The following is a 16,839-nucleotide window of genomic DNA, read 5'->3' as shown; positions in this document are numbered from 1 at the left end:
TTACTCCGCGGAAGTCTTGTCTCCTGCTCAGTAGTTAGTGAACTCATCTAGGAAACAGCAAGTGTGCATTCAGATTCCCTGAGGCAAGACTCTGAGATACACCAGTTGTCTTCTTCTGGACTTTAATCACTAAGTTATTCTGCAAAAGTCTCAAAGGAAGGCCTAATGTTCTCTGAAGGCCTCAGTCAGTCATTTTTAAGATGAACCTCTGTGCTTAGTGTGTCTTTATGGATTTTTGGTGACTTTGCACTTCTTGCTTAGTATGCAGGAGCACTGAATTGCCCTTCAAGATTCAAGACACAATCAATAAAATAGGTACACGAAGACACTCTGAGTGTTCAGGGGCGCCTAGTTCTATCCTATAAGAATAAAAAACCTTCTCTAAGAAGTGTTGACACCTAATTTAGTCACCCTAAAATACAGGTTCCTACTTGTTGGGTGTCAGAGTGTCTTGGCTTCATGCCTGAAGAAGTTTGAGTATGCACTTAAGAAAGGTTAATCAACAGTGGTTTACATGAGATCTGAGAAACCTGGTGTCTCATACATCCTATGCTTTATTAATATTTTGTGGTTTACATACACAGAATTAGAAGCACTCTGAAGACAAACACTTTTGAATATAGGTCCTTTGATTTTCTGTTTCTCCAGTTCTCCTCTTCTACTTCTTTCTCTTCTGTTTTCTTGTTCTCCATAAAGTTTGGTCCAGGCTTGGTAGTGTTAGGATAATGGTTGGACCTGATGATCTTAAAAGTCTTCTCCAGCCAAAATGATTTTATGATTTTGTGATTCTTTTTCCTGTCTTCCTCTGAGTTTGTTCCTCTATATTTCATTAATTCACTTTTTCCATTGTCTTTTTTCCTCCTTCATTATTGTCCGTTTCTACAATGCCTTTCAGTACCTCTTTTTGTATTAAAATTGGCTTTTGAAGAAAAACAAGAATTTGTTGCTCTAATAGTTAGAACAGCCACAGTTGTCATTACGGTTGCTTAGGAAATAACCTAGTACGTATATAAAATACATTAGTGGAAATTTTTTATTTTTAAAGATTTAAAACATACGTTCATCATTCCTGAAACTTAAGACTTGAATGATTTGTCAAAAATAGTCTTTACTGCAAGTAGCTTCTCCTTTTGACACTGAAGTCTTTGTGTTGAGCCTTTCCTTCAAATGTATTTTAGAGGTAAGCCATAAGATTTCCATGTTGACCCTCAGGCTGTAATTTGTGTGCAGTCTTCGTCATATTTAGGTGTTCTCAGGAATGGAAGCAGAATTAGTCAGCAAAAATACTAGCCGTCATTCAAAAATCAGGTATGGTAATGAACTCCTATGGTGGACCTGGTGCCTGGAATGTGTATTATTTTGCCAATTTTAGCACTATCCTAGACTATCTGCTACAAAAAAAGACCCAAACAAAACCTCAATAAAACAAATGAAAATCTCTCCAACACTAAGACAATGATGCTAGCCAAATTTTTCCGTAGTATTAAGGTGCTCTGAAAGTGAGGGAAGATTTCCTGGTAGCATTAAAGTAGTTTCTTTTTGACATCTATAGGAATCAGTCTCTCACAATATGCAAACATTAAATTTTCTTTGCTAAACTCGGTCCTATTTAATTTGCTTGTAAAAACAGTGCTTCATGATACTTTTATGGTAAAAATAGTATTTTGGCACTAAGTGGTAAGCTATTAAGATCAGTTACTACACACTGTGGTTAGTCCTACTGTGTACCTAAACAACACTAGTATTTTTACAATTAGATTTTTCTTTTAAAACTAAATCAAGCCTTTTTTTATAACTGCATCGAAATATACGCTACACTTTAGTCTCTGTATTGCCTCATCTAAAATAATGGCTAAGGGCTCAAATTTTTGAGTTGTAACTTACTAGAAATAGATCTAATCAACATTTTAGTTTCAGAAAACACTACATGCAGTAAGTAGGAAATTTTTAGTCACACTTTTACTGTGATTTCAGTAACTTAAATTAAATTTTTTTGCGAACTTTTTGCAGTTCACAGCAGATAACGGCAGATCATTTTGAAGGAAATACATATAAACTTTCAAATAAATAACAGTATACACTATCTTACATTTACAGGTTTTTTTTGTCTTTGATTTATCATTCAGCTTTCACGTTCAGACTCAATTTACAGCCTCTGTTACATTTTTTTGTTGCGCTAGCTTTGTGGGCAGCTCCTTTTGAGCTTGGGAAGGGTAGAAGGAGAAGAATAGCAGGAGGAAGTCAGTTGAGTAGATAAAGATGGGACATAGACTTACATCTCTTCTTGGTTTCGAATTTAACATGCTTTGGAGTTGCCACTAACAGTATATTCCATGTGTCCATCTAACCTTTAAAAAGGAGAAAAAACCTCCATCCCTTAGCCTCTCTTACATCATGCCCCTGTGCTTTTCTAAGTATTTCATTCAATTTGATTGCTAAATAGCATTTACCTGTTTCACCATGAAGTATACATGCTGAGTGATTGTGTGAAACATTTGAGGACAGGCACTGCATTATAGAAAATATCATTATATTCATCATATTCATAGTCGAGGTCTTCATTGTCAAGGAATAAACAGATTGGAAAGTTGTTATACCTTGGTCTTTCTACTGTTTATACCACTGTTATATTTTAGGTATCTGCCCTCCAAAAACATCCTAGATAGTACTAAACCATCTTCACTCATGGTTCAAGTGAAAAAAGCTCAAGGATGGAGGAAAAAAGAGTTAAAGCAGCCTTGCTGAATTCCCATGACAACATACACGCACAAGCACGATGACTCCAATTCCGAAATTCCTTAAACTCCTGAGATGTAAAAGGCTTAAATGCTATTATTAAGGAGAGGATACTGTTTTTACACAAATGACCAAAAATATCCAGTGTGGTTCCTTTTACTTTGATGGTTGATAATAAAATGAAATAACTACATGTGTTAAATAATAAAAAAAAAATATCAAACCGATTCCTGTCCTTTAAGTGGTGATATTTTAATTTCTCTTATATAATGTTTTCAGTGATGGGTAGGTAACTTTTTGTTTAGGTTTGTTGTTTAGTTTTGTCTGAAGAGGTTCAAATAGTAGTGTGGAATTTGTATCTGGATGAATATTCTCAGTGCCTCCTTGAAGGGATTAAAAGAAAGTAAGAGACTACCATGAAGCACTAGCTATGCAGACATAATACACTGTGAGAGCAGTACTCTCAGTGGGAAGCTTTATCTCTCATAGTCTTTTAACCCACCATTCTCTTGCTTACAGCTGACTGTTTTGTTTTGATCAGATATTTCTAATGACCTTTCTCTGTCATTTTACAAAGGGATTACCTTGAGTAGATATTCCCATTCGTATAATCACCGCTCTCTGTGGACATTTAGACTCTTTAGCAATTGTTTTTAATACTGACTGTGAGGAGCAGTGGAGCACAGGTTACTTGGCAAAGCTATAATGGCACATCAGTGAGCCCAGGGTATGAATTTTCATAATATAAAGGTAAACTTGGGATATGATTCTTTGAATGACATGTTCTGCATTGAACTGAATAAACAAGGCAGCAGCTGTGGAGCAGCACTGCCACCCTAGGAATATATGGAAACTAAAATATTTTGCTAAGGAAGAGAGGTCAATCCTGCTACAGCTGAAACTCTTCCTACTTCAGGCTCCAGACTGTAGAGAGCTTTCTCTGTTTACTTGCGATCTTTTTCCTCCAGATGGGTATCAGAAAGAGCCTTGCCTCTTTCCACTGACTTTGTTGAGGCTTCTTTTTCTTCCTGGCCCTTTAATCAGGATTTTGAAGTGGGAACAAGTGGCATTCATTAGCTTCCTCCTTGCTTCTTTAAAATGTTTGAACTTAGGTCAGGTGACTGCCTTAGAAATGATCACTTCACTGCAGCTGTTTCTGCTTCAGGGTGGTAGAGTGAGGAGGGGAGAAGTAAAATGGCATTAAAAAGAATGGGTAGAAGCCACAAAAGTTTGTCTTCAGTAAGTTAAAGGAGAAGTAGAAGCAGAAGCAGTGGTATGAAGAGGTATGAAAATACTTTTATTGTAACAAGACACTAGCTACATGCTAGTTACGGGCTCCTGGTTAATTGTGAGAGTACACAAGACATATACAAGTTTGGGTTTTTTTTATACAAGTGAAGCTAGAACAAGAACAAAACCACAACTTTTCTCTTGAAGAGGAGATGGTAACTTTTGTGATCTAAATGTGGTTCCTTTCTACATACACTGATGGAAAGTTTTTGTGAATTAGATCTGTAAGTTGCTCTTTTCCTAAATTATTTTTTCACGGATGAATCCTAATAGCATTATAATCTTAGCTAGATGTTAGCATAGCTGAAGAAAATTACCCATTAAAACATGCATGGTGTTTCTTCATGATGTTCAAAATTATCTTTGTGTATTTTTTTTTTTTTTTTACCAAAGGAAGTTATAAAAGTTGCTGCTTTAAAGGCTTGTGATACTTTAGAAATAAGTCACTTCAGAAATTCTGAAGAAATGAAAACAAGGCATCCCATGATGTTACAGTATCTTCAAAATGTTTCACTTTCTTCCTTCAGAATTCTCTCTCTGGAATGTATGCTTTGTTTCTTTTATTTTTCTTGAATCTACACCTTTGCAGAATTCCTTACCGCTTGAGGTTTAACTGCCATATGTATCTTAGATGAATTGACTTCAGGTTTATATGGAAAAAAACTTATTTGGATGAATATACGTAATGTTCTTTTGTAAGTAAAGAAACCAACCTCCAGAAATTCTGTTTATTTTTTCTTCACTGCTTATAAACTCTTGTAGGGGTTATTTGGTCATAATATCTATACCTGCACTCATTAAAACTAGCTTTCCATTTTTGACAAAGACTTAGCATGTGGTCTCTGAGGAAAAATAAGAGTAAACTTTGAAGATGTGTATTGAAACTCTGTATAGGTGGTAGAAGCTGTGGCTAGGAACAGAGCACTCTGGTGGGATGGAGTTACTGGCCGTAGTTGTCTGCTGCCTGAGTTTTGTTTTGTTGCTTGTTGTAGTAAGTCTGGTTTGTCTTTTCCATTATTTTAATTTCTGCAAAGAGATATGTCTGGATTTGTTTGGCTTTAGTATATTCCAGTTTTTCTTACCCTGGTTGATCTATTTCAACCGTAAATTGTGTTACTGGTTGAATTTTTAATTATTTATTTTTTTTAATTAAGGTGATGCTTGTCAGATCTGGGTTGCAGTAGGGGACTATATACTTTTAAGTTGACTTGGAATCTGTGCTGTCTTCTTTGTGTATAATACTAAGAAAATTCATGAGAAACCTGTCAGTGACTTACTGAAGCTTACTACTTCTCTTTTATAGCTGTTTCTCGGAGGGTTCAAATTTTTGCCATCTGTAGTAGGTGTAAAAAGAGATGCTGTGTATGCCCATACATATGGAGTAGAGCTAGTACACATGCAGTTCAACCACAATGATCTAAACATGATGTTATCTGAAACTTTATTATTGAAACTTTTGGGTTTGAGTGCTTGGTGGGTTTTTTTTGTTGTGTGGTTTTTTGTTTGTTTTTTAAAAAATAAAAAAAATCATTCTCTTTGAGTCTTATAATGAGAATCCTACCTCTACAGATGTGATGATAATAGTCTTGGCCTGTCTAGACACATGAACTCGAAAATATCCTCCTGGATTATGCAATTGAGAAGTTGGATGAGATGGAACATCTCATGATGACAGTTTTTTCTAGAGGAATAAGACAATATTATGTCATTCCTCAGTGAATAATTCTCATGCCCAGTGAAGTCCCGACGGGTTAGAAGAAACCATGTTCCTGTATATAAAAAGTTATATCACCAAAGAAGTTGTGATTGTGTGCAGATATGTTGCTCTGAGCAGCACAAGTGTGATTAGAATTTCAAACCAAATCTCTGCCAAAACCTTTTTTTCTGGGTGACAGGGGGTTGTCACTTGGATATCATTCATTTCTTTCCTTGTGCTAAAAGCTTTTGTCACTGAATAATCTTTTTACACCCTAGTGTCTGTAGTATTTGTGCAACATATCCTTGCAGAGCTTTTTAAGAAAGTCATAATAGATAGCTTTGTGGTTACTACAGTGTTCTCTTTGCTAAATTTGATGTACGAGCTTATGCATCCTATGCCATATGCCAGCCAAAAAGTGTTAAATCTGGAGAGAATAAAGATTTGAAGAATATCCGTATGCCCGTAGAGTAAGGTGTAGGAGTGTGGCAGGTTGGTTCTAGTCAGCAGCTGAGCACCCACACAGCCACTTGCTTGCTTCTCCCCCTTTTCCCATGGGACAGGGAAGTAAAGATGAAAAGCAAAAGCCAAAAAAGAGATTGTTTCATAAATGAAGGAAAGAAAAATAAAAAACAAGTGATGCAAAGGCAGTAATTCAGCACCTCCCACAAGCAGACTGATGCCGGCCAGACTCCAGGCAGCAGCTACCTAGGAAGACAAAACCCCGCACCCCTCCTCTTCCTTTACCCCAGTATTTATTGCTGAACAAGTTCTATAGTATGCAGTATCCCTTTGGCCAGTTTGGATGATTTGTCCTGTCTATGTCCCCTTCCAGCTTCTTGCTCACCCCCAGCCTACTCGCTGGGGAAGGCAGAAGGGGCAAAATAAAGAGAAGGTCTTGATCCTGTATAACCACGGTTCAGTAATAGCCAAACAATTGGTTTGTTATTAACACTGTTCTAACCATAAATCCAACATATGGCATAATGTGGACCACTATGGAGTTAACTCCATCCTGGTCATACGCAGTATGAGAAGAATGGAAAATATTGTGCAGATGTAATCTGTATTTTGAAAATGCTTGTGTTTTACTGCACAAAGCAGTCTGAGATCACAGACTTAATGCATCCATGACTAGAAACAGAGATTATCACCTAAGTTTCCTCTCCCTTCTCTGTCTTGCCCCCTTAGAATAACTTGTTATTATGTAAATCACTCCCCTCAGAAAAAAATTGGACAGCAAAGGTACGTAACTGGGAAATTACTACTACATAAATGGCATTTTTCCTTTGCTTTCTTGACGTTATTACAGTATGATATAGTGAACTTTTTTGCCATCTATTATAACTATGGGTGACTGTTTAAAATGAACTTTTAAAATTAATAGAAATGTAAGTAAATCTGTCATAACTAATGCCAACATTTTAATTTGTGTAAGTAACATACTTGGTTTATCTGTAGGTAAAATTATACATTTAAACGTTTTCTGATTTAGAACACTCTATCAAAGTCACAAATAGTGCAGTTGTTTTTCTTCATGTTATATGCACATTAATTACAGAATATCTGATTAAACTTTTTTTTTCCGGAGTGCCTCATAACAAATTCTGATCTCTTAATGGATAACTCTCAGATGAAATGCCAAAGGTCACAGTGTGTTAACATTTTTCATATTGCAAATAGTGCAACTGATAATATGAGGGCTTAGATTGCGTATCTGAGCTATAATTCAGTTTGGGTTGTTCTGTCTTTTCCTGCAAGAGCATTTAAATTGTGCTCTAGTGCTTTTGCTGCTATCAGCTAAAACCTATGATTGGACTATAGTTTTATACTCATCTGAAAAGGGTGTATTTTTCTAAAGGTTTTGGTAAGAAAAGTGGAATGTGCAGCTACACTGCATACCTTCCCAAGTTATGAATTTTTGAACCCATTGACCAATTTCAGTTGGATATAACAGTGAGCTGGTAATCTCAGAAGCAGTTACATTCTTGGAAATAGGAAGTGGAATTGACTTGAAAAACTCATGGCTAGAGAGAGGAGGAAGGCTGAGAAATTACCTCAGCAATTATCTGTCCTGCTTGGCCTGCCCGAAGCCAGTCGCAGTGTGGACAGCCACAGTACACGATCCTTCTTAACGAGGGTGCTATTCAGGACTGGAAGAGGGGAGCAAGCCCGCTGTGGGCGTTTTGGGCAGTGACAGGAGCAGAGCGCAGTGGGTGAAAACAGGCAGTTTGGATGAATGAGGTTATAAGCTGTTGAGACTTAATGGAGACTAAGAGATGTGGTAAATGTGATGGTGACAGACATGGATGAGTATAGGATGCAAACCCATTAGAAACCAAGCTTCATTAGTTCCAGCGCTGATTGAACAAGGTAGTAGGTGATGCTGACGGATAGCCATAGAAATATGTAATTAAGTCTAATGCTGAAAAAGAAGAAACTTACTGTTCCTGTTCCTCTTATTTTTGCTTTAGACCAGACCTATTTGATTGGAATGCTGTTGCTTCTCAGCAGTCACCTGTACAACGATTAGATCATGCATTCAACATAGCCAGGCAACACCTGGGCATAGAGAAACTCCTTGATCCTGAAGGTTAGTAGAAATTATGTTCTTTTTCCCTAAGTGGAAAATCATTGTATCTGTGCATTTGATTGTAAATTAATTCAACTTTTTGCAAAATAATTTAACATTTTTCAAGATAAATCATAAACTGAAACAAAATCCTTTGTTTATTTGTGTTACCTTTTTGCTCTGCTGAAATAGCATGTATGTGCACGCTCTAAAGCAATTTTTTTCCAGCTTTGGGGCCGGAGTTTTAATGTGCATGCACTGAGTTAAAGGTATGACAATAAACAGCTGATTTCTGTTTCAAAGATTTTGAGCATCTGCAGCTTTAATATCTTCTGGAATGATCATAAGTTCAAATTACCTTTTCATATATGTCCAAAATCTATATTCAAACTCTAGATACTCATATCTTTAAAATATGACTTACACATCTTCTATATATCGAATTGTTGTCAGGATGACATGATTCACTACTATCATTTGGTCTTATGTGTAATAGAGTTGCCTATTTTACCTTAACTCTATCTTTTGTATTTCCTTATGCAGTCATGTTTGGAAGATTCCTTGTTTTTCACATGATCTTTTTAATTTTGTCTATTTCTGTATATTCTCTGCCCTACTTTCTGGATTGCTTGAGAGACTAAGTAATTTTCCCTCAGAGAACATTTCTAAAACATTCTTTACTACAAGGCAGTGTTGAACAGCTGTTGTATTTCCTTATTATGTATGTCTTTGCATATATATACATTGTCTTTTTCCACACCATAATCCATATGCTATATTTTCGTGCAATTTCCTATTAAGCCACTGATAAATGCACTTTTCTGTCTGTTTATACTGTTTGTAGTGGCTCACCTCGTGGTGAGTTTCTGATGGGAAGAACCAGAATTTAACAAAGTGTAAAAATGAGCCTAAAACATAGCATCGGGTCTCTTAATGTTTAAATATAGTAGGGCATGTCTCAAGGTTGAACTAATAACTTCGTATCCCGTATATTTCCCTAGGAGAAATACATGAAAAATCTGTCTGCTTATGATGTTGAACATCTTAAAGCTCTCTGCTCTGTAACCTTACTGCTTTGTAGAGAGAAAAACTGCTAGAGGAGATGGTTTAATTCAAGATGGTTTAATTCAAGACAGTGTATTTTGCCCTGTGTAGAATTAAAAGAGGAGCATCTCAAGCATTGCTCACAATTGGAGCAGCAACATTTGAGAGTCAAAGTGTCAACTTGCCACTTCAAAGATGAAAGCTTCGTGAGTGCCTCCTGAATGTCTGTCTTGTGTGCAGTCAAATAATTCCACTTGTACCAGCAGTGTAAAGGGTGTCTGTAGTGGAACTTGTGGAAGAAATGCACAGCAAAACCAGTACAGCATTACTTGCTAGTACACAGTGTTTCATCTCTAGAACTGAATTTGTGTGAAGCACTGGAGAAGGAACAGGCTTTCTATGTACTCAACCATGAGATTCAGCTTGTAAGATCTGAATGAGATTGACATTGAAAACTGGATTACACAACTGAATAGATATAGTCGCAGTCTTTGCTATGATTGGTTGAACTTTCTTCTGAAAATAGATCAGTGAATAACTTATTTTCTGTATGCAAAAGTCATTTTTGATTAGACACTTTATTCTGGTTTTGGCAAAGATACTTGCAGTTGTTTAGCCAACAACTGAAAAACTCTTAAACATTGGTGGTTTTCCAAAGGTCTGCAGTAATTATTTGCTATTCAGTATTGTAAATTGTGATGCTTGCCGCCTTTTTTTTTTAATCTCTATAAGTGAAAACCTGCGAACTTTTCCAAAGAAAAAGTAAATTTTGTACCTATTTGAAAACATATGAATTTGAGAAACTGTAACAATTTTGTCCATTATAATAAATTTGATCCTAGGCTGAAAAGTAGAATTACTGGTATTTGAGTGAGGAATCTTGTTTGAAGGTTCCAGGATACTACTTCTGTAATTCTACTTTGTATATTTATCACTTCTCCTAATTAGGTACTCAAATATCTTTTAGCAACATATAGTGTAAGTTAAAACTTTTATATTTTGATTCCTGCCGAGAAGATCGTTCTTGCTATTTTCCTCAGTTATATTGACTACTAGGAACACTTTTTTTACATCAGTAGTGTATCATAAAGCAGGCATTTTGCTTAATTTTTAAGCAAGTGAACATAGCAAAACATACCTTAGCCAAGTGAACTTAGCAAAACATACCCTAGCTGATTGCTTCTTAAAACACAGATGAATACACCAGGCATCTCCTGTAAGAGGCTTTTTCTGTGTTCTTTCATCATCTTAAGAAATTCTTATTTTATACACAAGTCCTAAAGAAGTTTTACAGAATGGTCTTGTCCCCGTTTTGATATATTGACTTTGTATCTTGTCTATGAAGCTTGATACTGTCATCACCGAGTATGTAACCTTACTAACTTCCTCTTAAAAATGGCAAGCTCTGTGTCTTTCTGCTTATAGCTTTCCTCTAAACAAAATTAGCTAAGGAAAGATTGTGATTAATCAGGTGCTATCTGAAGATACTATATTTTTATATAAATTCCCAAAATAGGCTATATATGCAGCATAGAATAAATTGTGCAGACCTATTCTGTAATCAGAATGTTCAGAATATTGGGGTGGAAAAAACAAGCAAACTTGTCTGCAAGAGTGAGATATCTGGTAGAAGTTTTATTCCAGTCTTTTCCCTTTCCTATTCAGACAGAAAAGGTGGGAAAGCTGACCTCATTCCACAGCCAAAATTTTAAATACGTTAGCTGTTGGTTCTTTGTTTTGTTGTTTGGTTTTTTTCCCCTGATGTTGAAAAGGCGTGTAGAAAAACATAAAGGACAGGTTTCCTTCCTGTCTTCTGTCATGAAAAATCAGTGAAAGATTCAGTTCTATTCTGGATGCAGGAGTTGAATTAAGTTTGCCAATGATACTAAACTAGGAGTAACTGGACTCTCTTGAGGATAGAGAGGCCTCACAGAGAAGTCTGGATAGACTGGAGAGTGGGGCCATCACCAGCTGTATAAAATTTAACAAAAGCAAGTGCTGGACTATGCATCTGGGACAGGGTAATCCTAGTTATACATACAGATGGGGGAACAAGAGGCTGGAGACCAGTCCTGCGGAAAGAGATCTGGAGATTTGGGTTGATGACAAGTGGAGCATGAGTCAACAGTGTGCCCTGGCAGCTGAAAGGGCTAACTGTGTCCTGTCAGTACATCAAGTGCAGCACAGCTGGCCGGTCGAGGGCGGTGTTTGTCCCACTGTACACTGCACGATGCAGCCCCATCTCGAGTACTGTGTGCAGTTTTTTGGGTGCCTCAATATAAGAAGAACATCAAATTATTAGAATGTGTCCAGAGGAGCGCAACCAAGATGGTGAAAGGTCTCAAAGGCAAGAGTTACGAGGAGCAGCTGAGGTCACTTGGTTTGTTCAGGCTGGAGAAGGGAAGGCTCAGGGGTGACCTCATCACAGCCTACAACTTCCTCAAGAGGTGCAGCAGAGGAGGAGGTGCTGATCTCTCTCTGGTGACTGGCAATAGGACATAAGGAAAGGGAATGAAGTTGCATCAAAGGAAGTTCAGGCTGGACAGTAGGAAAAGGTTCTTCACTGCAAGGGTGGTCAATCACTGGAACAGGCTCCTCAGGGAAGTGCTCACAGCAGCTTGTCAGAGCTCAAGGAGCACCTGGACGATGGTCTTAGTCATATGATTTAGTTTTAGGTAGCCCTGTGAGGAGCGGGGAGTTAGACTCGATGATCCTTATGGGTCCTTTACAGCTTGAGATATTCTATGATCCTTTTGATTGAATCTTGCCAGTGAGTGAAATGTAAGCAGGCTTACATTGGTGTTCACTACTGTAATGTATGAAAGATAACAAGGGAAAAAGTAAGAAAGTGGGGGGGAAATTGATGGGTGGTAGAAAGTGTTATTTAGAGCAAGTTGATAAAGACCTAGAGATTACTGGGCAGGATTTAAAAGGAAAATGTGTTTGCAAATTGAATTTTTAGACCAAAGTATGCCTACGTAACTAACAGTGACCTTTTGTGGCTAGACATTTATGAATATGCAGCTAAGGTGTTTTAAAACTTGATAATGCTTTCCATGATCCTTTCAAATAAAAAATAGTTATTTTCCTTTGGTTGTTCAAAATTAATATTTGTGAGCTTCCACTCATGTCTCATTCAATTCAAATTCCATACAACAAACACTGCCAAACCCAGGCCATTTTAATACTGATTTTTGTTCTGATTTGAATGGAAAAGCTAGCATGTGGAAAATTTCTGCTACAGTAATGTGTGTTTTTTAATGTTTGTTTTCTTTTTTTTTTTTTTTTGAAACCATTGCTCTTGGTACAACTAAGGAAAATGACTGGGTTTTGACAGCTTTGTGATGACTATTTTGGTATTCTGGATGTAAATTTGAGTTGCTGACTTCTGAAAAAATTTTGGTTGATTGTTTTTAATGTGAATAACTCCAGTTGTTAATCTCTGACTGCACTCTTGAATTTAGAATACTTTAGACACAAATAATGTAACCCTCTGAACATTTTTCTTTTAAAAATCATAAACTTAAAGTCTTCAGCTCCCTACATTCCTCACTCATTATTCTAAGCTATTGTTATGTACAGGGAATGAGTAGTGATGGAGATACGTGCCCTCTGTTATAGTATTGGTTCACTTTAGCTAATTTCAGCAAAAGACTTAAAATTAAGTGAATCAGTCAAATGGTGATATAATTACAGCTTGTCTATATGAAAATTTGAACGATCAGTCAATCTATTAAGATTTCTCTGTATCTTTTAATAACATCTAATTACCAATACCTGCTGTTACATCTTTTAGTAGTTAACTGGTTCTTCATGATCATTTTGACTGTATTTCAGTTGTGGAGGAACATGATTCCAGTTTTTATATACAAACTTCAGAAAATACACTGAAGGCTACTGTGTTCCTTGTTGTCTGTCCACTTTTTCATTATCATCTTTTTATATCTCACCAAGCAAAGAACAGGACAGGCAAATGGCAGCTAATGTGTTATGGTCAGCAACATATGGTAGTTACATGTACTGGCTGTGTACTGACTTCTAATTTTAACTTTGGGATAAAATACACATGCCATATAGGAGCAGAAGGATCTCTTGAGAAACAGTAGGGATTGCCCCCTCAGAAACTGAATCTGGGTATACATCTGTGCTGTGTCCTCTTTCCCCTTACAACAACTGAATGTGTGTGTGGTAGCTGCGGCAGCAGAAGATGAAGTGTTTATGTGCTCCCTTCTAGCCATAAACATCTGATTCTTGGTTTAATGAACTTGTCCCGGCTGTCGTTTTTCTGGGTTTTGTGCTTGTTTGTGCTAGCCCAATAATAAATAGAGTGTGAAGTTATATAACGGCATTTCTACTGTCCTTTTTAGGTGAAGTAATTATCCAGTCTCTTATACATTGCTGTGTAGCCTGATAAAAACCTCGTTTAATCCATCCCAGTCACATTTTCCGTATTTTTCCTCAATTTGCACTGATGACATGAGTTTTTGGCACCATTACTAAGTGATAATGAGACTCAGACAGTTTTCCATTTGATAACTTTTTTGTTTGATCTTGACTTTGTATACTTCTGTATCTCAATAGTAATGGATTCTATCATACCTGTAGCACAGAGAAGAGGGGGGAAAAAACAGTCAGCGTTGTAGTTCATGAAGTAGTTAACCCTCTCTGTACCCTGTAGTTGTGTACAGTGGTAATACTGTTTTCCAGTTCATTTTATTGCCCTTGCTGATATGGCTCATGTCAAAGGGAGTATGAGAAGATTTGTTTTCTATCGTGACCTAAAGTTTAGAAATGTTTTGCCTAGTACAGTTGGCAGTATATGGGATTTTATATCTAAGCATTCTTTCTACTGGAAATATGGATAGCAGGGGTTGACCTGCATTAGCATTCTTACAGCACTGAAGTATAACAGTGAAAATATAACCCTTTAACTACTGCTTTACTGTTTGTCGGTATAAAATGCAACTCTAAGTGCTGGATATGTCATCATGCCATATAATATATTTTGTCTTTATTTCATAACATGCTCTGAAACACAGAGGAAGGGAAGTGCTATGAAAATACCTTTAAAAATAACAGTAAAAGTGTACCATTTACTGGCTTGTAGTACAATAGGTAAACGTCTATCTTGAATGAATTTGTAGTACAAATAGGGTTTTCAAGTGGTTGCTAGTTTGATCTATACTCCTGTTGTAATATTTTACTTTATAGTTGCTTTTGAGAAATACTTATCCCCAAAATTGAACATTTCTTATTTTCATACTGGTAAGATGAAAGTCCTGCTTTTTCTTTGCAGTCTCAAGCAAATAGAAATAGTCAGCAAAAATGATAAATTCACTAGCCTCCATCTAAAAGCCCTTTCTCTTCCATATTTATGAATAGATTTATTACTACCTCATTGACCTGTGAGCAATTTAATTATCAAGATACTACTTGACAATCAGTAACTTTTACAGATTTTTATGGAAATAAATTACTTGAAGGGTACTCTGTTAAGAAACTCAAGGACAAAACAGACCTTTCCTTTTAACAGTGGGAAAACTTAAAATAACTGGGATTTAATTGGGAGCAGGGCACATATGTTACAAAAGAAATTATAAGATTTTCTATCACAATGGATTTGCAGATTATAATATAATTTGAAGTACTGAACTTGAATTATAAAGGGCTTTGCAGTAACTTTGTATTGCAGCTGCTGTTGTAGGTAGCTCAGCAACTGTTAGTTGTAAGGATCAGTATACAAAGGGCTAAAAGTATATAGAAATGAAGATAGTCTTTTCTTACTGATCAAACTAATGTAACTTGCACTGAATAAGTTTTCTGCTCCTTGTAGAAAAGATTGTGTGATATTTCTCAACAGCTTATTCTAGCAAAAAGACTTGAACAGGTTTTCTCAGTGTTTAGAATGTGAATCTGACTCAGTCTGTTTTTCAAACACACATATATAAGCATCTAAGTAGTATTAGTATAGGCAAGACTTTAAAATAAACAATTCCGTGTTTTCCAAAATATTCCATATTTCCTTTCAACAGTGAAGATTATTATCTTTCATCCCAAAAGGAAAAAGTAAACTATTATATTTCCAATGTGTAAACCAGCACAGAAGACCTTTGCAGTGAAATTGAATTCAGAGGTTTTCTGGTATGTTACTTGGGGAGAAATTGTATGTGGTAGCTGGTGACACCACTGACACTTCAGCCTTCTAAAAATAATATCCATTACTTCTAATAGCAAACAATGGAGCTCTTTGAAGTCTTATATTCTGAAATATTTACATCTGACCATTGTTTTAATTAAGAAAAAAAAATAAGGAAAAAAAAAAAGGGAGGGGGGAAGCTTTGGGAAATGTTATTTCCTTGTTGTAGTTTTTACAAAGATTCATTCTTAAAGATGTTAGGGAATACTAGCTTGGTCCTAAAGCAGTCAAAAGGCCTTGTGTATGAAGTAAGAATGAAGACTATAAAAGAGTACATATCTGCCTTTCTTTCGTTTGATGAGGTAAGGAGCTCTGCATATATTCTATATATTCTACTTGTGGATTTACAGTGCTCCACCATGTTTTGCTGTGTTGTTGGGGTTTTTTTTTTAATTTTATTTTCTTGAGTTCTTTATAAATGTTTGGGTCTATATTAATAAGATGCAGTCACAGTGCCTCAGAACTCTTGGTCTTGTATTCATTAGTCTGCTCTGACAAATAATCACATAGGTTTATTTGCCACTGTATCACATTGTGTGATTTTTTTTTTTTTTTGTTCATCATTACTAATGCTGTGTTTTAGCATTGTTTTTCCAAATACATAATTTCTGTATGTTAAAATATTAGTCCATGTTCAATCTTGTTATTTCCTTTCCAGATTTCTCATGTGCTTAATTGCTTATATATTGTATCTTCTGCTGGGACTTGCTATGCTCCTGATCCATGGTTTAAGCTAAAATTAATGATTTTTTTTTTTTTTTTAATAGCTTGCTTTTTTTAAACTCTAATTTAATGAATGAAGCCCTTTGGGATTGTGTGTGTAGTACTTGTTTGCTCAAAATAGTCATTAATGGAAGACAACTGAGAAGAGATCAATTAGAACAGAATTAGGTTGTCTGATGCATCAAGACAGAGTGAAATAAGTATCTACTAGTCTTAAAATTGCAAAGAAAGAAGGGGGATTATTTAGGTAAACACTCAGCATATAGTCTGACAAGTTTCTGGTGATGAAGAGTAATGCATATATCTTTACTCGATATTTTGTCACATGATAATTTAAAAAGATGTGAAAGCACTGTGGTTGCTCAGCCAACAAAAAGTCTGTATTAGATTTTAAATAGATTTCACCTGAAGGAAGGAGATTTATCTGGTGGAACAGGTTTTAATCTACTTATTTTAAATAAAGAGTAATTCTTCCAACTGAAAATAGGCCCAGACCAAAATATACTGCTTTGGTCTTAGAAGCCCGGTTGCTACAATAATATGCCATAATCTATACCTTCAGCATGGGAATACATTTACAAA

At 36.1% G+C, this 16,839-nt stretch overlaps 1 protein-coding gene across 2 annotated transcripts in view; it reads left to right on the top strand.

Annotated features, from left to right (window-relative positions):
- The window catches only part of DMD (dystrophin), a 1,194,940-nt gene that overhangs the window by 302,033 nt on the left and 876,068 nt on the right, over positions 1-16,839 (top strand). For both annotated transcript variants that reach the window (XM_086469458.1, XM_086469399.1), the window contains exon 7: positions 8,197-8,315. In XM_086469458.1, coding sequence (XP_086325584.1) covers positions 8,197-8,315 — 119 coding nt within the window. The remainder of the gene's footprint in view (positions 1-8,196; positions 8,316-16,839) is intronic.

The sequence above is a fragment of the Leptosomus discolor genome, chromosome 1, assembly GCF_034619465.1.
Source record: "Leptosomus discolor isolate bLepDis1 chromosome 1, bLepDis1.hap2, whole genome shotgun sequence".
In the NCBI taxonomy this organism is placed as follows: Eukaryota; Metazoa; Chordata; class Aves; order Leptosomiformes; family Leptosomidae; genus Leptosomus; species Leptosomus discolor.
This window is presented reverse-complemented; position numbering and strand designations above follow the sequence as displayed.